The 26039-nt window shown below is 41.5% G+C and overlaps 1 protein-coding gene across 4 annotated transcripts in view; it reads left to right on the forward strand.

Annotated features, from left to right (window-relative positions):
• The window catches only part of AGO2 (argonaute RISC catalytic component 2), a 66770-nt gene extending 44762 nt beyond the window's left edge, over positions 1-22008 (forward strand). For all 4 annotated transcript variants that reach the window (XM_087742695.1, XM_087742774.1, XM_087742844.1 and 1 more), the window contains 7 exons: positions 341-500; positions 2812-2902; positions 4072-4266; positions 5456-5590; positions 7014-7115; positions 7943-8142; positions 8482-22008. In XM_087742695.1, coding sequence (XP_087598821.1) covers positions 341-500; positions 2812-2902; positions 4072-4266; positions 5456-5590; positions 7014-7115; positions 7943-8142; positions 8482-8590 — 992 coding nt within the window. In that variant the 3' untranslated portion in view covers positions 8591-22008. The remainder of the gene's footprint in view (positions 1-340; positions 501-2811; positions 2903-4071; positions 4267-5455; positions 5591-7013; positions 7116-7942; positions 8143-8481) is intronic.
• Positions 22009-26039: the final 4031 nt, after the last annotated feature.

A 26039-nucleotide genomic window follows, 5' to 3' on the forward strand; every position in this document is an offset into this window, starting at 1 on the left:
AAAGGTTCTTCCATGCTGATCATAAAATACTATAGTCCTGAAATTACAATTAGGGTAATTTAAAAAAATAAAAAAGACTTAGTTAAAATAAGCCAACAGTGCCTTTAATTATATTTAGGACCCAGTTACTGTGCTGTTGGCAGGTGGAGCAGTATAGAACTGGGAGGAGGTTTATTGCAGGCTGGGGTTGGGTTTGGGGGTTAGGTTTCTTCCTCTTTCTTTAATCTTAAACGACCACGTTGCTAAAACTCCAGGTGTAGTTAATTGGCACTGAATTAACATCCTGCATTGTTTGATTTGCAATATGCAAATCTTTCTTCATTTTTACTTTGTTTTGCAGCCGAGGTGAAGCGTGTTGGCGACACTGTGCTGGGAATGGCTACACAGTGCGTTCAGATGAAAAACGTGCAAAGAACAACACCGCAAACTCTGTCTAACCTTTGCTTAAAAATAAATGTCAAATTAGGAGGCGTAAATAATATTTTACTGCCTCAGGGAAGGTAAGCCATCTTTCAAAGAGGAAGAGGGTATTGTATTTTAAAGAGAACATGCGTCATAATAAGATAACTGGGTGCTTTTATCTGTAGTCATAGCACTGTAGTTTAAGTGACTCTTCAGTTGAACAATCTTTTGGCTTCTAATAAATAGTCCTGCAAAAGTTAGGTTACAAAGACTGGAGAGGAATACTTGTTCCAGTTGAAATTTATAATAAAAATACTGTTCTTGCAATCTGACCATTGAAGTATACAACTTTTGTTTGAATGACAAATCTATAATATTTTATTTGCCTTGAGTTTTCAGAAACAAACAGAGACCATCTTGAGCAGTAGTGCCTTTTCCTTTAGAGTTTAATTGTAGTCAAGATTCTTCATTTTGTTACACGTCTTCACTTACATAGGCATTTAAAAAAGCCAAAAGCTGGCAGCAGAAAACTCTTAATTGGTTTCCAGGTCCCGTTTACCTTGCAATTTCTTATTAGTATTACATTGATAAGTTTTAGTTCTACTGTGACTGTATTCTGTGAAGTTGCTTTGATACTGTTGAATTCCGAATCTGACATGTCACTGAAGTCCTGCATATAGTTGAGATAAATATCATCTTATTTCCAAAAAAGGAGGGACGCTGCTGTTAAAGACTAGATTTGGTTGGTGTATCATCTTAAACATTCTTAAATTGAAACTTTTCATCAGTTTTATTGAAAAATCAGTGACAAGAAATGCTAATGGAAGAACGAACAAAATACAGCTTGTTTTGCCTTACCTGTGCAGGATAGAGAAGGCTAGCATAACGATATATAAAGTTACTGTAATCAAAATGAACAACTAGCTTTCTACGTCAGTAAACAGATGGCATTTTTACAATCATTGCATTTCAAGTTGTAGAGAGAGCTCAGGGCATAACCTGCTACATCATTCTTGGGAGCCTGTTTCAAAGAAGTCAACATTCTGTTGCGCACAGATAAGCAAATTTTCACTTCGACGTATTGAGGCTAGTCAGAAGGCAGCCACTGAAAAATAATCCAACAACAAGTACTTAGGGAGGGGAAAAAAGACCACGTTATCAGAAGGGATATGTATTTTGTGTGTCTTGTTAAATTCTGTTTATTGAACTAAAGATACTCAGTCTGGGGACTCCTATTAAAGCAACTAAAAATCATCGTATTGCAGAGCATGTATTTCAAACAGGCACAGTGGGTTTTTTGTTGGTCTTTGGTTTTGTTTTTTAAAAAGGAGTTAAAGATACTGCTGTGGAAACAAACCAGAAACACAGTGCCATATAAGTAGTTTTATACTGGATTCATAAACATAAGGTCTGTGTTAAGTGGCATGTGCTGACAACAATAATGTGGCCAGAAAGTTGAATTCTGCTCAGTATACCAATAAACTATGCATTCATGAAAATGGAGTTAAGTAAAGGGGGGAAAAAATGGCACAACTACACACAACACCTAGGCATTCTGGAAGAGTGCAGGTTTTGGGTATCTAAAACAGAATTCTTTAATTGTTACTTTCTGTTGGTTGAGGGGATGGGAATAGAACAGCTTTTTATTTGTATAAATGCATTGTAAGTTACAGTGTTATAATTACCTTCAAATTCCTTTTTAGAGGAGATCTGAAAACAGCTGAATCTATCTACATAACCATTCCCTCACACACCCACATACACGCGAAAAGACTCTGGTGGCCTAAGATTTCCCATTTAAAATTGTTTTATTAAGGAACAGAGTTGAAGCGTAAAACTTCCAATGTAGTGTTTTGGTGTTCTACTCTTGATGCAGTGGATTAATATTTTAACTTAAAGGTTTGTTTAAAACTTTGAAGCATAGTTTTTAAAAGAAAATCTACTTCAGAAATAATACCTATGATATCCACAAGTTTTGTACTTCCTTACCAACGCTGGTATTTTGTTCAGAAACAAAATCATAGCATCCATATATGTGCACAGCCCTTTAATTTTCTCAGATGCTATTTGCTGTTAAGGAATCAACTTTTATTCATTTCTGTGGTCTAATTAATAAAGGCTGCAATTCTCCGAGTTTAAAAAGAAATGTGGTTTTTTTGTTTTTTTTTTTTTTACTAATTTTTAATGAAAAGTAACAATTAGCTATGCTTCAAAAATATGCCTAAGTATTTAGTATGAGAACCCTAATCGGGACTTCTAATTACTGTCCCAGTACAAGTGGCCAACTCTGATCAAGTGCAAATTGTTGACTAATTCACTGCAAGAGTAGAGTGCTATTTACTCGAGCTACAGTGCGCTTTATTAAGCGTAAGCCTTGCTGCTTTTACAAATTTGCTTTCTCTTTATCAGACCACCAGTATTTCAGCAGCCTGTCATATTCCTTGGTGCAGATGTAACTCATCCGCCAGCTGGAGATGGAAAAAAGCCTTCCATTGCTGCAGTGAGTAAATTGTGTAATGATCTTTAACCCCTGTTCTCTCCTGCTGCTCAGCTCTAATGCATTGCATTACTTTCAGTTCTTTTGTGGTCCATTTCTTCTGATTGCCTGATTATAGTATTATAAATTATTTTTCTGCAAGAATCTAATGAAACTTTGGAGAGCTTGCTCTGATACTAATTACTTAAATATGTGTATTAGCTTGTAAAATGCCTGAGCTGCTAATACACAGAGGAGCTTTTATATTAGCTGATATTTATCAGCAACCTGTAATAAGCTGGTGCATGTTTAAATCTGCTTTTTCAGCAGTTAAAAATGTTAAGAATTTATCCATGACAGATAGGGAACTAGGCTGGCTCAGCTGTGGTTTTTGGGGATTCCAGCTTCCCGACAACACAAAATGTGCAGTAATCTCTTGGAATTGCGCTCCTTAAATGCAGGGAAAGGCCTTTGACTTGCTTTATGTCAAACACCCGTAATGGCTGCTCTGGCTTATTTAATAATGAAGATCTTTAGTATGTGTGGTATCTTAGCCTGTGGGGCTAAATAAACAAATACCTTTTTTAAAAAAGTTACACACGTGTGTCCAGGGAAAAACCACGTGGAGATGTGCTTAGTTGTGATTTTTGACATATAGAATTGGGAATTTTTTTGTTTGTCTGTTTATTTTTAAGTCCCATGCCACTCTTAACAATATATGAATTCTGATGTTTCATAAACAGAAAAATCCCTTCCCTTGGCGAGCAGTGTCTGTTTGGTGTGGATATTTCTGTGGTGCTTCACCATTTCAGTTTTATGGATTCATCCATGGCGTCCCAGAAAAGCACTTGGTCTGCAGGAGTTCAAATTCCTATGCTGCAGTCCTAACTAAATCAATGGTTTCGTGGTATCAGTGCTCCAAATTGTATTTGTTTTTTTAACTGTATGTAGGTGCAAATAGGAAATGAGTCTTTTAGATTTAAAATAAGGTTTCTGTTTCAGCAGGGTATGCTACCACAGGTAGACTGAACTCAAAGCTCTCTCCAAGCACATCATGATTTTCACTACGTCTTTGCTAGGTCAAGCCCTTAGTTTACAAGATACTGTTAAACAGATAGTGCAGTTATCTTCATGAAATACCTTTATTAAAGTGCTTTTAAGTTTGGTTTGATACTAAGCATTTTTTTCAACAGGTTGTAGGAAGCATGGATGCTCATCCTAATCGATATTGTGCCACTGTTCGGGTCCAGCAGCACCGCCAAGAAATCATTCAAGATTTGGCTGCCATGGTCAGGGAGCTGCTCATTCAGTTTTACAAATCAACCAGATTTAAACCAACTCGTATAATCTTCTACAGAGATGGTGTTTCTGAGGGGCAGTTTCAACAGGTGGGTTTTTTTGGTTTTTCGATTGTGTTTTTTTTGAGATTTTGATCATGTAGTTTTCTAGTAGCAATGTAGTTTTATGTCATTGCAGTTATGAAAAGAAGTATGGCCACAGCAAATTTGTTGGATTCTAACCAAGCAGAGCAGGGAAAGTGTTTTCATATTTTTCATGAGTTTTTTTGGGTTTTTTAATATTTTTTTTCCCTGTAAAATACTTCCCTTTGCAAAATTACAAATTATAAAGTATAGTTTTAGCACTCAAGTTATGTTCCACTTCTGTGACCTGTTCAAGATATATTAGTCAAACTGTATCCAATAAAACTTGGACAGTAAAGAGAAAACTAAGTGTAAAGAAAAACTAAGCTAATTTTCATACTTTTTTTAACCTGGATTAATAAACGCTGTATTTTCACACTGTCACTTTTAATTCATTCCCAATAAAATTCAACAAATACTTTCTTGTATTTATTTTGTTTGCTTACAAGTACCATATTTTATGAAATATTTTTCTATATATTTTAAAGATATTTACTACACCTTCCTTTCCAGTATTTTTATATGTAAATTAAAAAATACAGAATTTAGTCAACTTCTCAAAATCCAAGGGGAAGGGAGTAAAGGTCACTTACTAAACTTGAATTAATAAAATGATCTTTGTATGAACTTTTGATAGGTGTTTTTTCCATTTATCACTGTTTTTCACTGAATTTTTAATTTATAATTAACCCAAATCCCAAATCATTGCTTTTTGTTTCATTGCACTGCCCTCTCTCTCATTTTTATTGATGCCTGTAGTCCTGCACGAGAGTTCACAAAGCTGGGAAAGAGCATGCAGTTAAGCAATTCTGGATTTTATCCCTTTTACTAGTCTGAAAAACAATTAGGCTGTTGTATATTCAACAGCCTAATTAAATGTTCATTTGTATTTGGCAGTTAAAAAGATTTTGACATACAGCTTATTAGTCCAAGCCTCATGCTTGGAGCTGAACAAATATGGAACCAGCTCTCGCCTGGCTCAGGAAACTGGTGATCTAATTTGTTCTCATTAAGCGAAGAAATTAAGGTTTGATCCTGCATGCTTTGACGTCTCGTTACTCTGAATGACAATGCAAGGAGGAACGTGATAAAAAAGAGTAATCTGTAAGATGGCTATCTTTCATATTTATGATACATATTTATGTTTATGATTCAGGTTCTCCATCATGAATTGCTGGCTATCAGAGAAGCATGCATTAAACTAGAAAAGGATTACCAGCCTGGAATTACATTTATAGTTGTGCAGAAAAGGCATCACACCAGACTCTTCTGTACAGACAAAAACGAACGGGTATGTTCTAACTGTGACCGGCAAGTATCTAGCAGGCAGCCGAGTCACCTATTACTTATTGCTTATTTAAGCAGTAAGAAACTTGTTTGAAGAACTACATAACATAGTGGGTGAGATCTTCCTGCTGGAAAGGAAAACCTTCAGTTTCTATCCCGTATAATAAACTGATAAGAAGCTTTTATGAAATGTCAGCAGGATGTGCCTTTCAACAGGTCTGTTCATCCTTTTTATGGTCATCAAAGTTTTCAGGTTTCTTTTCCGATTTTTTTTACTGTCTCAAGATCCTCAAGGGTTGAGATTGATCTGAGTAGTGTAGGGTTTATAACGTAGATGTCTGGAACAGTTACCTCAGGCACTCCATTGTAAATGGAGATCTGTTTAGTATTCCCAACACACTTCAAGGCACATTTCATCTGATTCTAGCGCTAGTGAGTTCACTGGTTTGGTTGCCATTGACTATAGAGTGACTCTTGGGTTCCCAGCTGAGATGTAGACACCTGCACAGTAGACACTGAAATTGTTAGGTAAGGTGAAACCTAGACTTCGAGAACACTTTCTTCTCCATTAATGTTACCTTTAAGGTGTCTTAGGTGTCTACCGTCTTAAACGTGTGGAGTTCGGTTTGGGCATATCAAGTGTCACATCACATTATTTGTAGTACTGAACATCTCAAATTGTTTTATGAGTGTTCCATAGTTGTTATTGCACCTGTGTGAAGTATGTGTAGAAATATTTGATTCCACCTTTCTGGGTAGAGAGGAGACTCCCCAGGTCTAGGATGGAGTCCTTGCTGTAAATGGAGAGTTCCTAGTGGCAAAACTCTGTTCACAGATAGGGTTTTTTCATGTCATTTTTCCTTCTGTCAGGCTTCCGTGTGTGAGCATTTGAAGCCCACTAGGCTTCAAGGCAATAATTAATAACTTTTAATGCTGATGTGAAGGTGTTTTTTCTACTGATAACATGCTATGATTGCAGTTGTTAATTTGTTTTAAAGTAAAGAGTATTTTTAAGCATTGCTTTGATGTAAAGTGGTTTTGAGGAAGGAGAGGCCTGTCCTACAACTACGGATTGTCCTCTTTCAGGTGTAAACAAGAAAAGTTAGAGAGGAATAACCTGTCCTGGAATGGGAAGGTGAAAAGAATTTGACAAATCAGTTGCAGGAAATTCTTCTTATGTTAATCTGAAAAGCTAATCTTTGTAGGTAACTTCTAAGAAGATTTTGCAGCTCGTCTTTTTTTTTTTTCCCCTCCGTAGTAGAGACACTCCAGATTTTCAGTTGAACAAAATTTCAGTTTTGCTCATTCTTTCTTGACTTCTTGCTTTTTACAGGCTTTTTTTTTTTCCTTGTGTTTTTTCCTTACTAAACAGCTGATAAGAAAAAACTTTGTGTGCCTCAATATATTTGCATTTTCTGTTCATGCAGGTTGGAAAAAGCGGAAACATTCCAGCGGGTACCACAGTGGACACAAAAATCACCCATCCGTCAGAGTTTGACTTTTACCTGTGTAGTCATGCTGGTATTCAGGTACAGCGTTTTGTGTGGGGTGGCAGCTTTCAAAGATAACACTGGCTGTTGGTATCTCCTGCGTTCTTTACACAGGAGACAAAGGGTACAGCTTCCATCTGTGTATTTTAGCTTTTCATCGGTGCCATCCACAGTGCTCTTCTGTCATTGTTAAAATCTGAAAGAAATAATGAAACTAAATAGATATGCAGCGCACCCTGTGCATTTAGTCTATTGTGCTTCTCTCCTGTCTGTGTGCTGCTTGGAATGGTAGCAAGGCATTTGGACTATTTTACAGAGCTGCCTCTTGCATTAAATGCTCTTGAAATGTGCATCCAGTTCCTAGGAAACAACTAATACATTTTGATAGCACCATTGTAGTTTCACATTTTCTTGTGATTTCTTCTTCCCAGTCAGAAACTATTAATCAGCGACAGTACTGAAAGTCAACAGTTGACCTTGTCTGAAAAAGTGTATTCAATAGGGGCACAAGTTAGATTGCTGTTAGCTATTAATGTTTTGCCTAAAGCTACTTTATATGTTGGCTTTTTGTCTGATATAAATTTCACAAGATGAAAGTGCGTTTCAGTAAGATCATTTAATTTCAGTAACAGGGATGAAATTCTGGAAAATGCAATCCTATCCAAAAATGCAAAGGGATTAGTTATAAGGGGAGCAAGAAGGGAGGTTGTTTGCCTTTTTAAAGGAAAAAAAATTTGCTGAAGTATGTAGAATTGCTCACATGTGCTTTTTGAGGAAGCGGCCGGTTATGCTGCAGTTCACCTGCAGAGGTGGGAATTTAAAGAAATGTTTTTGAGATGCTGACGTGCTGTGTGATCTCCCCTCAGGGAACAAGCAGACCTTCTCATTACCATGTCCTCTGGGATGACAATCGTTTCTCTTCAGATGAACTTCAGATTCTTACCTACCAGCTGTGTCATACGTACGTACGCTGTACTCGTTCTGTTTCCATCCCTGCACCAGCATATTACGCGCACCTGGTTGCCTTCAGAGCCAGGTATCATCTGGTGGATAAAGAACACGATAGGTGAGTTGCATAGTTTTGAATTATTACGGAATTTGAAAGGAAGCAGAAAGGAAGTGGGCTTGTTAATTCTGGGGTCAGTAGTATCCTCAGTTAGCAGTCTGGGGTAAATTTGGTCTTACCACTGAACTACACTATGGAAAAAAGTAGATGTTCCTGCATGCTTCTGTGCTTTTTTCTGTTTCAGAACTTCAGTGGTGTTTTAAGGGTAATTAACTTTTGACCATTCTGTTCAGAAGAAATGAATGATACGAAAACACTATATGCAAGGAGAGGCAGATTAAATAGGGTTTCTCTCCCCCTCCCCTCTTTTTTTTTTTCCCCACCTCCCTTCTCTTTCAGTGCTGAAGGAAGCCACACTTCTGGTCAGAGTAATGGCAGAGATCATCAAGCACTTGCTAAAGCAGTTCAAGTTCATCAGGACACGTTGCGCACTATGTACTTTGCTTGACATGTTTTAATGTTTAGCGACTGAGTACAATACAGAGTTGGATTCACATGAGACCAGCTGCACTTAGACCAACAGTTGCCCAAGCTACAGTGACAGCCAGCAATGAGTGATGCATCTTAATTTTTATTTTTTTTCCCCTTTGCAAGAAAGCCTTCCGTCCAGAATTTCAGACTTGATTACGAACTGCATTCTTGTACCAAACCCCACTATTGTTGGAAATGTGGTTTGCCAAAAATCTCTAAGCTGCTTGGTATAAAACAGACCCATATTTTATAATTAAATCAAGAGCTGTGATCTCAGGGCTTAGGGAAAAAAAAAAACCAAACATAAAACAACAACCCAACCACAAAACTCCTCATTCAGTTTGCTATTCATCGAATTGCTTTTAATAATTTGGAAAGATCTAATTCATACTAAAGTTTGATGGGCTAAAATGCTGTGAATTAGCTTTTAATACAAAGGAAAGCAAAGCATTTTTTGACTATTTATGAAGCCTTGATTATTCTAGATGCATTTACAAAATGTTTTATTTTCAAAGGAAAGAGTGACAAAAATCTGGTTTTCAATTGTCTTACAAAGATTATTCTCTGTGTGTCTAAGGGCAAATGTATTTTCTGAAGCTTGTTCTTGAATGTTTTTTATTGTGCTGCATTTGAAAATGTTTTTCATAGACTAAAGAAGAATTTTAAAAAAGAATGAACTTGTACCTAAGCTTTTAATAGGTCCAGTTAGATTGGCAAAAGAAAATGTGCCATTTAAAAAAAAAAAAAAAAAAATTTGTAACGAATTTTTTTTAAATCATACTGACAGCTAACTTTAGAATTTGTCATACAGGACTGTGACACTTACTTTCCAAAGTCTCTAAAGAATACGGGTCTGTGGTGATAAATACAGTACAATCCTTTTTCACTGTTTGAGTTAATGTAAATTTTATATATGTTTCACAGTATTAATGTGATAGACTAGATGCTATTATTTATTTTTATTTACTAAGGAGTGCTCATTATACTTCTGTTAACATATCAAGAATGCTTTGGATTTAGAAATTAAAACCTTATTGTGGGGACATTACTCTTCAAATGCAAAAATATGCAATTGACTTTGATGTGAGAGTTCAGAGATACCTACAGTGTCTATTGTATAGCTTGTAATTTGTAGAAAGGCTTTTTAAGCGTGCACACAACATAGCAGGTTTTACCTGTGCAGTTCAGAGACGCACACAAGACCAACATTCTACGTTCATTCAAGCACAAAACAATTGTATTTTATTTATATGTTGAATATTCGTGAAGCAGGAGCTCTAATAGAGGAGAGTGGCTCGCTGTTTGTAATTTAGACAAAAGTCAGAGAATCTATGCAGTAAAGATAAATCTTAGGAAACTGAAGTTTACTTATGAAGGGAGGTAAAACTCTCTTCATTATGCATAAGGTCAATAGTAAATGTGAGAGTTTTGCCATTCTCTTAGGAGAAGCATTAATTAAAACTGATAATTATTAGACAAAACGCTTCTGTTAGTTTGCACACTGGGTTCATAAAAAAACCATAATACATACGTAAACCATTGCACTAATTATGATGCCACAAGCAGGTTTAGAAGAACATGGAAAAAGCCCAGGAACCTTGTTTATGCTGACTTGATTTTGTTTATTTTTCATAGGGTAACTGAAATAACATGTTAAGAGGCAGGTTTTTAAAATTTCATTCCCTTCCATTGATTCCATTTGCTTCATCTTTTCTCTTAGCAGATGCTCAGTCACTGTTTTGAATACATTTACCTCTTGCCACTGAGGCGGGCGAGTAGCTTTAACCAGCACAGAGGTCTGTGCCATATAGTGGATAGACTACAGCCGGTTGCTGTTGAATAAGCTAGAAAATGCCCAACCTTTGCTGCATAAAGAGTTTGAGGTACATAACTTTGTGCAAGTTCAGATCTTCACCTTGTAGCAGTGTGTTGGTTGTCGGTGGTGGTTAGGTGAAATAACAATGTAAAATCTATTAATAGATTAATTGTATTATTCTAATTCGGTGATTAGGCTGCTGGGTCAGATTTTCTTCTTGGTCATAGTCATGTAAATCCAGATTTTAAATTGTGGTGGTATAACAGAAAGCAAATTCCAGGTCGCGTTGTCTGTCTTTCTGTGTTCCAGCCAGGTTGTACATAACTCCCCTTAAGTACCGCTAAACCACAAACCCTTTCCATGGTCGGTATGTTGTGCTTCTCTGTGCGTTTGCTTGAGAGGCTTCAGATTTCAGTGAAGATTTTAATTTGGCAGAGTTTTATATGAAGAATTATTTTTTTATATGAATTATTCTTAACAAATAAGAAAAAGATCAACCATCTTTTATTTAGCTTATTCGCTCTTCGTTATGCAGAGACCTCTTGGATGTGAAATACATCCTCCTCTTTCTTCTCTGCGCAGATCTGGAATAAATGACTTTATACAGGCGGTCAGATGGGGCGAGAAGGGCAGAATCTGTCTTGACCTCAAGTCTTATTTCTGAAGCAGGCTGTGGGACTTCACTGCATCCTATTTGGGATGTGTTCTTTGGGCTGGAATAGTCGTTGCAGCTCCTTTTTGAGAGAAAAGGAGTATTAGGCAGACCCTTAATCTGAGAGTGTCTGTTGTCTGTGTATTTGGAATGAACAGACATTTTGTGTAGCTTTCCTTCCCTGAGTGTTGAAGAACTTGGGATGGTTATATACATTTCAGGCTAGGGACATTTCTACCTTTTACAGATCTTCTTACGCCTCTAATACTGCTAATTCTTTATGGCTTGATTTCTCCCTCCTTTCCCCTCCCCTCCCAGCCCCCCGCAAGTGGTGAATTAGTGAATAATTTAAAGCATTTTTCTAAAAAAATATTAAGTATATACTTTGAAAAGAACAGCGTGCTGTAAGTCTAGCAGCTATCTTCCTGGGAATATTTTTAATATAAATTACGTATTCAAAAATGTCTCCTGTCCAAAAAAAAAAACCAACCCAACCAACCCACCGTGAACACCTAAAACCCTACTCTTCTTTTTTTCTTTCCTTACCTCCCATGTGTCTTGTAAGAACAGCAATATCTCAGGTAAACCCAAAGCTCCAGATGTCTCTGTCTCACACGCGTTCCTGCTGTTGAAGTCACAGTTGAGGTTGGCAGTTATAACCACTAAGTCACTATGCAGCTCAGGTCAGCCATAACCAAATGTGCGTTACCCTCTGGCCGCTGGGTGGGGTTTATTTGTTTTCAGCCCACGCAAAGGAGTCGCGTGACTCCCGTTGCAAAAGAGCGCTCTGCGGGACCCCTTGCGTTCCTCTTGCTCGCCGTTCTGTTCCTGGCAACGATCGTTTGCTTGAATTCAGCCGTTGGTGCAGGCGATCCTGGTGCTTAGCAGGCTGAAAACGGATAGTAACTGCACCCTGGTGACAAAAATACGTTATTCCCGTTGCAGGCATGAGCGGTGTGATGGACAAACTGACCACTGCCAGCACTGCAGAATTTCTTTTAAGAGTGCGCTTGAGAGATGAACAGATATTGATGGCCTGCCTGCTATGGATTAGTTTTCTCTGAGGTTTTTTTATGGAAATGGTAACACTATTGAAACAAAAATGTTCAAAGACTGAAGCAGGCTGTAGAATCTGTGTCCTCGGAGAGGCTCAAACTTGGCTGAACAGGTCCCCGTGCAGTCTCGGCTCGCTGGACCTGCTTTGGGCAGGGGGCTGGACCAGGCATCTCCAGTGAGCCCTTCCGAAGCACAAGGTTCTGCAGCAACCCCCCAAAAACCAGCAGCAGCAAGGTGAAAAATAATATCGACAAAGATAAAATACTTCAAAGTGGTGGTTTTTTCTTTTTTTTTTTTTTCCTTTTCTTTTTTTTTTTTTTTTTTATGTAGGAGAGAGAATGCAATAATTAGGTTTGCTTACTTTTGGAAATTTCTGCTCCAGTGGCTGAGTATTATAACGTGTCCCCCTCTTCAAGCACCCAGGGAACAGAGTTGAATCAATCCTTAAGAGGGAACGTCCTGTTGTGAGAGGTTGGAAGTAGGTGGATTTGTCTCTGCCTTATAAGAGTTTGGCATTCAAGATAGCCCTATGCAATCTTAACACTTCTAGTTTGTATATATGCACTGATGGATGGAGTGAGATCACTTCTTTTTATTAGAACTCCTTATTTTGGCTTGGTTTGGGTTAGAATATTTCAGCAACCGCGTTTGACTTGCTGAATTACTATCAATGATCTTCCGTGTTACAGAAGCTTTGGCATATTAATTTCCTTATTTTTAGATCTGTCAGGTTCTGGGTGAGTTGTTAGGGAAGGATGTTGTGTCTTCATCTGCTGGAGACAGCATGGAAAATTTACAGGGAACTTTTATGCTTAAAGCAAGAAATCCATAATAAATACTTTTGATCTTCAGCCAGGCTTCCAGGCAGCGTTCCCTGATTTGTAAAAGCAAGAAGTTGTGAAGGCTTAGCTTTAATTCTGACTCTATCAATAACTCCTGCAGCCTTTGTCCGTTTTTAACATGTTGCATTCAGATGTTGTTAGATCATTTTTATAGCTAAGACAAGAGAGAATATTTCCACAAGGATTTGGAAGTTAAACTTTTGAAGGGTAGGTAGGGGGGGTTAGGTTTTTGTGTGCCCAGGTTACGTTCTGAAAAGATTGACGTTTCTAATCGAGTTCAGATGCTTCTGAAGCTTTTATCTAAAGTCTTACGTGTACGTGCACAAAGGCTTTCTATTAAATAGAAGATTGTGATCTGGAGGGCTTTGCGCATTGCTGCCAGTGCTGTTTTCTTTCTTGCAGCAGTAGATGCCTCCAATACAGTGGTCATGTGCGTCTCGCCTGTAGAAACCCCCATCTTTCTCGTGCCAGTGAACCCCTAAAATTTAACTGAGAGCAAGGATAGAGGAAGGTCTGCGTTAACTCCCCCCCAGCCCAATTTAGCGGATTGCTCTAGGCTTTTTAGCGTACACGCAGATTGTTTGGTTTTGAGGAAGAACATTGATATTTTGAGGTGAGAACAGGTTGGTTCTGCAGGTCACGCTTATTCAAAAGGACAAGTACTAGAAACGCAGGACTGGGACCTTAGGAGATGTAGATGGACATGCTTGCCCCTTGACGTAATCCAGTAAGCATCTCTGGTGGCATAGATAAACCATAAGGGACTTTTTTTTTTTTTTTTTTTTTTTTAAAGAGATCTCTTACACATTAAATAAAGGAATGTAAAAAAAGTTCTCAGTATTTTTCACACTTGATACCAGTGTAATTAAATCACTTTTTTTCCCCCCCTATTTTTTTAATACTCTTCTACAGTAGCATCTCTTCTTGTGTACTTGTCCTGCCAGTGTGGCTTCCTCAACTTCTGATGCAGGACAGTACATTTTTTTAATTTTTATATTACATTTGGTAACACGCTTCTTGATGCATACATGCAGTCTTTTCTAAGGAAAACTTCAAGTAGAAGGTAATTGCACTGATTATTTTTTTTTAACTCCCTATTTACTGTAAGACTTTTTTGCATCTGCTGTAGCTGTTTGAAAATACTGTAAATAGTGCTGTGTATAGCAAATACGGAAATGCTGTGGATACCATTCCTTGTTGTTCTTATATTTTTTTTGAATACTGCCATATTTTACAGTATTGAGGTATGAGCTTTGGTTTTAAATGTTGTTATACTTTCTGTTGGCATTATGGTATGAATCCAAGGGCACAGTTGCTTTATTACAGTAGAAAGATTTAGGGTTTGTCTGTATTTATAAAATATTTCTTCCTTCTCTCCTCTATGCACATTTCTCCCACACCGTAAAGACACAAAAGCAGTTTTTAAGTGTGCTTGTTGCCCATGCAACGTTCAAATGCTGATCTCTGCTATCACTGTTAGATGATCAATGGCATTAACGTAACATCCCGGCTATCAACTGTAGCTGCCACGTGTTTTCATTGCTTCTTTCAGCAGCTGATTCTTGTGTCGTATGAAGAAGAACCGGTCTGTGTGGCAGAATTAGTGGAATAATAGGGATTTGGGATCCAAGTTACAATGTCTTGCGCTCTGTCCCTCCGCAGGGGTGGGATTGTCGAGTGCAGTGGATGTTTTAGTGCTCTTAACTAAGAAATAGCGTTGCCTCTCTGGTTGCCCACATGAGAAAGCCATCGGTCTCCTATCCATCAGTTCATTGCCTTTTGCTTCTGTAACTCTCGAGGACAGGAGAGACCCAAACTCCAGCCCCGTCGCCTAGCGTTAGGGTGTGAAACAGCAAGTTTCGCCTCCTGTTTCTGCGGGTTAATGACTGGAAAGATGCATTCCTCGGGGATGGTTTTAATCCAAAGGATATGGGGTTGTTTTGTGTGTGTGCGCTTGGTGTGGCATGTAATCCAGTTTATCTTATTTAGTGTTTCAGTTGCTTTTTCTGTGTTGTTTCTTTGCCTGAAGTGTTAATATGAATGTAATGGCTTGGCCAAATCACTACAAAAGGTGGTTTTGTAATACTCTTTAGTTAGCAAGCAGATGCAGTTAAAGGCTACCTCCTGTATTCCTCCGCAGATGAATCAATTTTCAAAGTGAACCTACTACTAAGCAGCCAAAATGCTCCCAAATGAACTGTATTTTTACTGTTTTGTTTCTTGCTGGAGAACTAGCGGTGCCATACTGTGATCTTGGACGGCTGCTCGTCGCTCCTTCTGTCTTCCTAAGGCGTAGACGTGGCTTGTGTTGGTGCAACGTATTAAGAAGGTATCAGAAATGGCGAGGCAAACCGCGCATCTGGCGCGTTCGCGTTTGTGCAGGGTTACTCGATAGCAGCGACTCCCTCTGGAACCTGTCCCTTCTCTCGCTGTGTTTGTATACTGTTGTTTCCAAATGAAAAACGTTTTCGTACTTTAGCTCTTGGCCGAAAAATGTCATGCTTTCACAGAAAATGACATGAAGGTGCTTGAAATATATTTTGAATCTGAGGCAAAAATTAGGTATTGGAATATTTTTTTTAACGTATTTTTTAGATAAGTTGGCATGAGACTGTAACAGTGAATATACTATATTCCTTGCTCAGATCATCATAAACTTTAAAATGGGGAAAAAAGCAAAACAAAACACCGAAAAACAACCCCAAACTTGAGTATGTTCATATTGTCAATATTTAATGTCAGTTATGTGCAAAGCCTTGGCCGTAACTCAACCTTCAAATAAGTGCACGCAGACTAAAGGTGCTTTAAATGACCTGAAATGAAACTGTAGAAAACTGTGTTAATACATTATGTTTTGTTTACAGTGAATCCAAACAAGCTTCCTCGTTTTATAATTAACCACTCTGCTGACAGAATCACTACCTGATTAAGCACAACGCGCTGGTGTGGTTTCATAGCAGGTTTGGTTTTTGGGGTTTTTTTTGTTTTTAATTTAAAAGTAACTGGGCTTTATGCTACGGATGTTGGCATCTCGGAAGCAAATTTGCTGGGATTATATGCTACCTGTAATTTCATTATCTTAATCTTTGGGCATAGACACTAATGAAGCTTACTGATGGCAGGGAGGATTGCTGAAGTTCTGACGTTCTGGACGCCAATTCTTGCTGAGCAATGGTGAGTGACTGAATAACTAAGCTCACTAATAACTGAACAGGGTAAAATCCCGAAAATTTTGTTCAGTTCTCAGTTACGACTTAACAAAGCTAAAAGCGTGAAGTGTAGGGTTTTGCTCTAGGGTAAACGGCTGCTTTTCAGAAAATCTTTCACTACATCTTGTATTACGGATCCAGAGACACTATTGAGGTTGCTGTGGCCTGGAAGGGTTTCACTGTGCAGGCGTGCTGAACACACTTCTCCGTGAGCACATCCTTGTAAAACGACAAGAGTAACGTCGTGCGCTTTCTAGGCTAGGTCGCAAACCCAAAGGAGCACCGGGACGTTTAAGCGAGGAAAGAGCGCTGTGCTAGGTGCTTGTCATGCCGATATAGAAGAGAAATGCCATCTGCGCTATGCCGACTACCCCGTCCCTCATGGACACGAGATAAGGAGGTGAGGGGAAACATTTTCTTGGAAAACTGCTAATTAAGCACTTGCTAAGGTGACAGTTAAATAATACTCTTTTGGTTTTCCTTCTGGCTTCCCTGCGAGGGGCCCCCGAGTGCAGCCAGAGCCGTGGCACAGCCCCTCGCGGATCCCCCGCCCCGCACGCGTCCGTTGGCCCCTTCCCCAAAAGGGGAACGTTGGTAGGCGGTTCCCTCAAGTTGGCTTCTGGTTTCAGCCCTCCGTACCAGCGGGCTCTGGGCTTGGTTGGAGCAAGGACAGGGACGTTCGCTGAATTTGGAGGTGTGAGAGGTTGGCGAGAGCTAGTCTCGGGAGTTTCGCATGTGGCGGCGCTGAGAAAGCGGACTCGGCACGAGATGAAGGCTGGCTGCTCCCTTCCTCCCGTCTGAGTCTCCTCAAAAGAGGAATTGCTTTGAATCTGGCCGTGCACTGCCTCAACAGATGCATCTTAAACCTACCTGTGGCTGCTCTTCAACCAGCCAACCTACCTACCTATATTTTGAAGAGCCTAGTATTTGAATTACAAATCTGTATTAAAGAGCATATTCATTTCTACGTGGGTCTTAGAGTGCACAGACTTGAGTTATTTTCTTTTTTCCCCCCACCCTTTGGATGTGCTGTTGTACCAGGCTGCTTTAGTTTTGTTATTCCCTGCCCCCTGCTTCTTTAAGCACAACTAAAATACCTGCTGGAATAACTACTGTTGAATCAGCAGCAGGGATTACAGGTATGACTAACCCGGGAGCAAGCCTAGGAATTGTCCCTGAAATATGAATTTAAACTTTTCTGGCCATTTTGTGGTGTTTTGAGTGTGCTTGGCAAGCATGAATTGTGAAAAGGTCAGCAAGCAAGCTTGGGAGTTTCTAATCCCCTGGCTGGTGCTCTCTGTGTCTGCTTTGTTAGGTTGGATTTCCTGCCAGAAAAAAAAAATCACATTTAAAGTGGACTCTATTCTGTATTTCTCAGCTTTTCCTGTTTTTAAATCCACGAATAGAGGAAGCTTCACTCGTGCCAGTATACGTAAGGTAAAATTGCACATTTTTGCTTGCCATGTGCTTGACTCAAAGCAGATCTGGTCTGTGCTTTATGGGCACCCCAACATCTCAGCTCCTTGATCGTGTGCTGGGGGTAGGATCAAACCTATCGTGTATCAACATCGCACGTCAAGAAGTTTGTTTCTAGATTTCACCAAAGTTAATTCTGCTTCAGCTGGGAGATGCTCAGATCTCACTGCCTCTGTGCTGTAAAAAAATAAGGTATAGCGACCCTGATTTTGTTGTTCCTGGTAGGTTTTCTCATGGATCTTAACAAGACTGAGCCCTTACATTGCTCATCTCATTTGCAAGGAACAGCTTTGTAATTTTATTTTGAAGTAAATACCGTGTCTCTAGTTGCCTGACCGACTTGAATCTTGAACTGATCTGCAGTTGTCTGTCGAGGTTGAGTCCCCAGAACGTCTCCCATCGAGAGATTGTTGCATTTTTCCAACTCTCTGTTACCTGGGTTTGGGCAGCAGAAACCGTTTGCGTGCATGGGCGGGGGGGTTAGATACGACGTGCTTTTTCTTAAGGAAGTTTACTTAAGGAATAATTGCCAGTAGACCATTTGGGAAAGCAAGGCATTTGTTCAGGGGAGAAGGAAAGGGGGGGGACACACACATACACCACCCTAAAACCAAAAAAAACCCGTTAAGGAGTAAGTTTCACAATTATGTACCTTGGAAAATCACATTTGAAATTAGGTGCAGTGAGGAAGTATGCCTGGCAACGTTATGTGCTGTCCTGAAGAGAGTTGCCATTTGGTTTCTGGAATTTGTTGATACAGCTTAGAAGGTTTTATATATATATATATATATATATATATGCCTAAGTGCATATCCATGTGTGCGTATGTGTATACACACACGTGTTAGTAAAAGGAAAGCAGGACTGTTCATAGACTGGTTATAAAAGATATAAGGGGGGTATTTTGCTGGAAATAATAAGCACAATTTCACTGGCTTCCACAGTACTTCGTTAGTTTGTACAATCACAAAAGCCTCGGAATTTAGGGCAGTTCATAAGTAAAGATCCAGTCCCAGATTTCTGTGCAGCAAAGTGGTTAACTTGATCTCGGGAGGGCGAGATGGAAAACAGAATGTATTGCTTACATCCATTTTTTTTTTTTCCCTTAATTTTGGTACATTGCAGATTTAACTGACATCTGTTAAAGTTTTACTCTTTTGTTTAATAGTTTTCAAATTTTTCTTTCTTATTTTTATAAAACAACTGAAAAAGAACCAAAAATCAGTTCAGAAACGTCATATTGTAAATGTTCCCTTGAATCAAAATGTTTTTATGACCATTTAAAGTTTGCTATTTTTTTGAAGGGAGAAAAAAAAAAAAAGCTATGACGTTAAGGGCCTCGTTTCAAGTGGTACTAAATGTATGTTGACTAGTTTGTACGTGCGTTGCATCCGTATTAAAATGTCTTGTGCTTGCAATATATAAATGCTGTAGTGCTGTTTGGGTAAGAGTAGCCCTCGTAACACAAAAAGCAGACACAGAAATACCCTCGACTGACTTTTAAATGCGTCAGCAGCGTTGTAGAATTTACTGCCTAGGTTGTAAGTGTCGCTTGACGTTACTCAGACGACGAGGTTTCACGTAGGCGTGTGTAGTTTCAATGCGTTGTATGTATCTTGATAACGTAGTTTAACATTTGCATGATGCTGTGTGGCGATGCCACTTTTAAATTAAGCCTTAACGAAACAATAAATTTGTCCGATTTTTCTCAGAGTATGCAAAAATACTGTTGAAGGAGAGGAGGATGTTCCGATAAAGCTGAGCTAGTAGAAGAGTCTTCTCAGCTGAGAAATAAAGGGAAACTCGTAGATCTCTATACTGTGACTGACCTCTTCAGGCACTGGCTCTCCCTGTTGCTCGACAGAAACGGGGCTTGCGGGCGTTTCTCCGGCACTCTGCCGCAAACAGGCTTTCTCAAATCTCAGCTTTTCTTTTTGTCCTTGTCGGTGAACATCTTCTCCTCCCTCCCCCTGCTCGGAGATCTCTGCGTGAAGGAGGATCGCGATTTAACGCTTAGATTTACATCGGGGGGGGGGGGGGGGGGGAAGCTGTTCTTGAGTTCCGTGCTTGCTTCAGATAGTGCCATCGTTTCCACTTCTTACGACTGACATACAATCCTTAAAACATTTTAAAGAGAGGCAAATAAAACGTTGAGGACCCAGCTTTCTGGTTTTTTTTTTTTCGATTTGGATCTACCTCATTTAAGCAGTTGGGTGCTATTTACTCAAATTGTCGATGAGATTGGCAAAAGCGACCAAACGGCGTGTGATGACTGACCTCTTCGGAGGCGGCATTCTGCGAACCGAAACCTCGGGGTTTATTGTTCAGAGACAACAATATCGTATTTGAGTTTTATTCTTTGTGCCTTTGTGTTTTGGGTTTTTTTTGTTTTTTATTTTTTTCCCAGTGCATAACAATCAAAAGTCATATTCTTAATTAAAAACAGCAAATGAATTTTAACCACAAAGTAAAAAACAAACAAAAAAAAAAGCCGCAGAACACAGTTTTAACAAATTTTAAAATATTTTTCGGTGTTTCAAGTCATAAAATGTACAGTATCGCAGCAGAACTAGGCAAAGAGAACGACCCGGTAAAGAATTTTTTTGAGATACGTCATCCCGACCCCACGATCCATCCGTCTCTGGGGGTGACTGTCCACGTAGGCATGCAGGCACGCACGCAGCCCCGGCTGCGGGCGGGAAACGAAGGGATACCTGTGTGCGGGCAAGGGAGTAAAATGGCATTGGCTTTTCCACTCTTTTCTATGTAACAGTTTACAACGATGTGTAAGTTTTTCTACTATGTGAACCTTTTTTACTTAAAAAGAATTCCTTTTGGGAAAATGTTAAGTTGTGATATGCTATCATTTTTTGAAGTTTAAAAAAAAAAAAAAAAAAAAAAAAAAAAAAAAAGACTTTTTACCAGTACCTAATGCAGAGGGGGAATCTTTTCTGTAAAATTGTATTTAGTTTAAATAGTAAAGAAAAATCTATATATGGAATTGTAAAAGTGCTGACATTCCATCGTGGCAGGACTTCAAAGCTCTTTCCTACGGCTTTCTGCTGCAGACCGACTCGAACAAAAGGAAAACGCCTCTGTTCAGTGTTTTTATAAAACTGCTCCATCAGGTCTATACTTAAGCTATATTTTTTAAAGCCTAATCATCCTTTAATATGCTGCATATAAATTATCAGCATGGTTGCACTTTCTCAATAATAATGTATGCCCTGCAATTGGCTCATGATAAGGACTTTAGTTTTTTAACAAAACCAATAGTACTTTGGGCAGAAGGTAATATTTATATAGGTACCTCAAGGAAAAAAAAAAAAAGAGCCTGAATATGCTGCATTTTGTTCCTTTAACATTTTTCATGTAGCATTTGTTTGCTTTTATTTTTTTTTTTTTTTTAGTAGATTACTAGCTACCTGTTTTGCTTTGGGGGGACCCTGGTAGCATTTTCGACTGTTGTTTTCTATCGATCTCGTAGAACTGTAGTATCCTTCCTTGGGTTCAGGCGGTAGTTCGGGATGGGATTCGCCCTGCATCGTGTGCGCAAGGGGAGGGGGACCACGAGGAAACACGCTTTACGTAGACTTCGGGAAAAGGATCCTGTACTTCTAAAACAGACAATACATGTTCCTAATTCTTAATTATTATTTGGGGGGGGGGGCTCGTACTGCTTTCTTGACTCTTTTCTCAAATACGAGCGTGGAGAGGGGCAGCTTATTAACGGAGGAAAACCCAACTGAGCAAACCTGCCCCGCTGGTCGATGTTTTGGGGGTGCTGGGGACGCGGGCTCGGCCACGCTGCGCGCCGAACTGCCCGGATGCCGCCTCTGGTCAGCGTTGCGCCCCGCGCCGGAGCAGGATCCGTCCTGCTCCCCGACCGCTCGCTAGTGCGGCTGCGTCGGCTACTTCTTCGTTTCCGAGTCAGTAAAAATCTAAAAATGTGCAGAGATGGGGAATTTCTTTGTTGAGAACTGTTGAAAGAAGCTTCAAAGGCTGTGAAATTGAGCATTTATTGTCGTGTTTTAAGCTTAGGTGGGTCCTTTCCCGAGTTGGTTTTACAGCTTGCAAGGTAAAATAGTTTGCACTACTTTTGCAATAAACTCATGAAAAACCTAACAGTTTCTGTTTTGGTTTCTTACTGTATATATACAACTAATACTAAAGATTTAGCATAGTGTTTTTCACCTCAAAACGTAAGACTCGTAACAAGCTCAGAATGCTGTAATTCCTGACAAAACAATGATGTGAATGATATTTTATAAAGTTATTTTGTATGGTGTCAATTTTGTTTTGCCTCATAGTGTGTCAATAAAATAAAATTCCTCATCTTTACAAGTCTCTGTTTGATGTCTTTTTATTTCGTTTGGCCATTTTCTGCAGTTACTTGTGCACTGTGAGACTCTTTCTTTCTTTTTTTCCGTGAGCAGGCAGCGGGACGTATTCATGGCCTAAACGGTTTTCCACAGGGAGCAGAGAAGAGCGGTGGGAGGACGGCTCCCGCGTGGGGAGCTGCTGGATGCCACGGAACAGAGAAACCCCGGGACCTGGGTAAAACGTCCCTGTGTGCTCTGCAAACAGCAGTTACTTTGCAGCGTTGGCGCTGTGTTTTTCTCGCTGCCAGAGGTCAGAATCAAATCTAAAATTATCGATCGCTTTGGTCTGTAGCTCAGAAACAGTTGTTAAAAGCCCCAGTAGCAGATTGGAGACCGTACTGGAGCAGAGATCCTTACGCTAATACCAAATTCTGCTCTGTCAAACTGTAATCCAAACTTAAATGTGCTGGGCTGGAGGCTTTTTTTCATAGAATCATAGAATCGTTAAGGTTGGAAAAGACCCTTAAGATCATTGAGTCCAACCGTTAACCTATCACTGCCAAGTCCATCTCTACCATGTCCTCGAGCACCACATCTATCCATTCTTTAAATACCTCCAGGGATGGAGACTCAACCACTTCCCTGGGCAGCCTGTGCCAGGGCCTGACCACCCTTTCAGTGAAGAAGTTTCTTCTATTATCCAACCTAAACCTCTCCTGGCGCAGCTTGAGGCCGTTTCCTCTCGTCCTATTGCTTGTTACTAGGGAGAAGAGACCGACCCCCACCTCGCTACAGCTTCCTTTCAGGCAGTTGTAGAGAGCAATAAGGTCTCCCCTCAGCCTCCTCTTCTCCAGGCTAAACAACCCCAGCTCCCTCAGCCGCTCCTCATAAGATTTGTGCTCCAGATCCTTCACCAGCTTCATTGCCCTCCTCTGGACACGCTCCAGCACCTCCATGTCCTTCTTGTAGTGAGGGGCCCAACACTGAACACAGCACTCGAGGTGTGGCCTCACCAGTGCCCAGTACGGGGGCACTATCACCTCCCTGGTCCTGCTGGCCACACTATTCCTGATACAGGCCAGGATGCCATTGGCCCTCTTGGCCACCTGAGCACACTGCTGGCTCATGTTCAGGTGGCTGTCAACCAACACCCCCAGGTCCTTTTCTGCCAGGCAGCTCTCCAGCCACTCCTCCCCCAGCCCGTAGCATTGCATGGGGTTGTTGTGACCCAAGTGCAGGACCCGGCACTGAGCCTTGTTGAACCTCATGCAGTTGGCCCCGGCCCAACGATCCCCCTTTTGTGACAGGGGAGAAGATCTCTGTTGCCCGAGAGCCTGTAAGTTCTCCGAGTCCCATCGCCCTCCCTCGCATTACAGCGCTTGGGCGCGTTTCAGGTGTTTCCGTGGGCACTCGCCCGCTCTGCGCCCTGACCTCCAGCGGCAGTATGTGCTGCTTTTAGCTGTCCCTCAGGTTATCATCCTGACGTTACTTACCGAAGGTCAGCGGTTTGGAAACCACTTGCCTGAAATCCTACTTTTTCTTGCTTTCGGAGTGAATACGGACAGCGATCAATTTTTAAACAGAAACGACGTAAGCACTTGGTGTTCTACCAGAAAGCACCAAGGGAAGGGGGACGCCAAAAGGAATGGCAGGTATGCGGAGGAGCTCCTGGTGGGAGCCCAACCCTGCACAGGTCAGCTTTACTCAATAACGTGAACTAACGTCACAGCCCGCTCTTCCATTTCAGGCAGAGCTTGCTTTTTTCCCTTGTTTTTGAAATACTACTTTGAATTGGATGGTTTTGCTCTGCGTCAGGCTCTTGGGGAAAAGAAATACCACTGACTGGGTTTGATGGCAACGAGCTTTGGCGGATGCAAAGCCTTGGAGATCCTGTGGCACATTCTGGCAGCTCTGAAGTCCTCGTCGCGGATTCTGGCTGAATGAATCCAGAAGGGTGTTCAAGTTCTTGTGGCCTCACTAATTGACAGAATATGTTCAGCGTCCCACAGGAAACTTGTAAGAGGAGTGAAATATGGTAATTTATACTCAGTAACCACAGTTCTTTTGTCAGTTTTGCAAGCTTAGGAAGCTTCATCTCCTTTGAGCAGCCTTGGCTGGGGGGGAAGGATCTCGCCAGCTAGTATTGTAGGAAAAAAACCCCAACAAACCCCTAAAAACCAACCCAGAAGTATGTATATAGGAATAGATTCATCCTGGGAAGTGTCCCCTGGCCTGTGTCCCACTGTCTGAAGTCCCTGACCACCTTAAACGGGCCAAGATAGCCCTCGCAGCTCCACCAGCTCCGCCTGGCAGCCGCCTTCCCTGCAGCACGGGAGCATTCAGCAACTGCAAATTTTGAAAACTAAAAAAAGAGCGAGCAATGCGTCTCGTAAGCAAAGCTGGCTGCTGTCCACTGCAGCGCCCTGTTGAGGATGCCTGTAATTCTGTCGAGATTTAGCCGGTTATAGTGAAGTTCCCCATACCAGATATGGAAAGATGGGAACTTGAGGGCAGCTTTCCAGTACCTGAAGGAAGGTTGTCCTTGGCATCATGGACTTTCCTGCTCCTCCTTTGGGTGCAGGGAGAGGCTGTGTCAGCCCAGGCCGTGGTGGCTGAAGTCCTCCCAGTTTTGGTGCATGGTCCGTGAGCAGTAAGCTCCTTGCCTGAAAGGTTGGCAGGAGGAAAGAAGTCCTTCAAATTTGGTCAGCAGGGGCAGTGGTGGCCCAGCTGTGCATCGTCAGCTGGACATCTTCAAGAGCAGTGGAGAGCTGGGTGCTGGTAGGGAAGAAAACCCCGAGCTGTGAGGGAGACGTCCAAGTATCATTTTTTCCTGCTTTCCCAGTTGTTTCAGCTGCAGAGTTTAGTGGGCGCTACGCAAATTGTCTGGTTATAGAGTAAGACACAGTCTGCACGTGTGCTTCGTTTTGTTCGAATGCTCCTCGGTCGCTTTTGGCGCAGCCTGAGGAAGCGCATGTTAAATGATACGGTTTGTAGCCGGAGCTTTGTAATGGCTTGTGCATGGGGCTTTTGATTTACTGCGAGGGATAAAGGTGGGCTGGGATGCGTCGCTTGAAGTCTTACGCCGTGTCCCACGGTAGCGGTTACTCTGTTTGCACATCTGATCTCCCGTGAAATGTATTTCCCTTAGTGTGTAACTAACTCAGTGTTAACGTCCTGTTCTAGCATTTCTGGCTGTGGAGGGCTGACCTTGGGGCCGGCTGCCCCCCCAGCCGCTCTCTTACTCCCCCGCCTCAACAGGATGGGGGAGAGAAAATAAGAGATAAATTAATGGGTCCAAATAAAGACAGGGAGATCATTCACCAGTTGCCATTACAGGCAAAGGAGACTCAGCCTGGGGAAGATTAATTTGGTTTATTGCCAGTTAAAGTAGATTGGGAAGGTGAGAAATAAAGACAAAAACTAAACCGCCTTCCCCCCACCCACCACCCTTTTTTCCCCAGTCCCACCTTCACCCCTTCACCCTCAACCCCTCTCCCCTGAGGGGTGCAGGGGTGGGGATGGGGGTTGCGGTCAGTCCATCCCAGCCCCTCTCGCCCGCTCCTCCCTCCTCACACCTCTCCCTGCTCCAGCGCGGGCCCTTCCCCGGGCTGCAGTCCTTCAGGGACAACCTGCTCCCGCCTGGGCTCTCCACGGCCGCAGCTCCTGCAGGAAAGATCCCCCTGCTGCGGGCTGGGGCCCTCCCCGGGCTGCAGGCTGGGGCTCTGCTCCAGCGGGGGCTCTGCAGGGCTGCAGGGGATCCCTGCTGCGGGCCTGCAGCCCCTCCTGCCCTCCTGCTCCTCCGGCCTCGGGCTCCCTCTGCTGCTGCTCCCTCCTTGGCTTCCTCCTCCTCTGCCTGGGCCGCCTTTGGCCCTTTCGGCAACCTGTTTCCCCCCCGGGGCCCCCAGCTTGGCTGAGGGGCTCAGCTGTGTCCTGTGGTGGGGCCCTTGGAGCCGGCTGGGACCGGCTGTGTCCGGCATGGGGCAGCCCCAGTCTCTCCTCACAGAGGCCCCCGCAGCCCCCTGCCAGCTCCTGGGCACGGACACCCCGTACACT

This window comes from Nipponia nippon, unplaced genomic scaffold (assembly GCF_047370975.1).
Source record: "Nipponia nippon isolate SJK-2023a ecotype South Korea unplaced genomic scaffold, ASM4737097v1 scaffold_1, whole genome shotgun sequence".
Classification (NCBI taxonomy): domain Eukaryota; kingdom Metazoa; phylum Chordata; class Aves; order Pelecaniformes; family Threskiornithidae; genus Nipponia; species Nipponia nippon.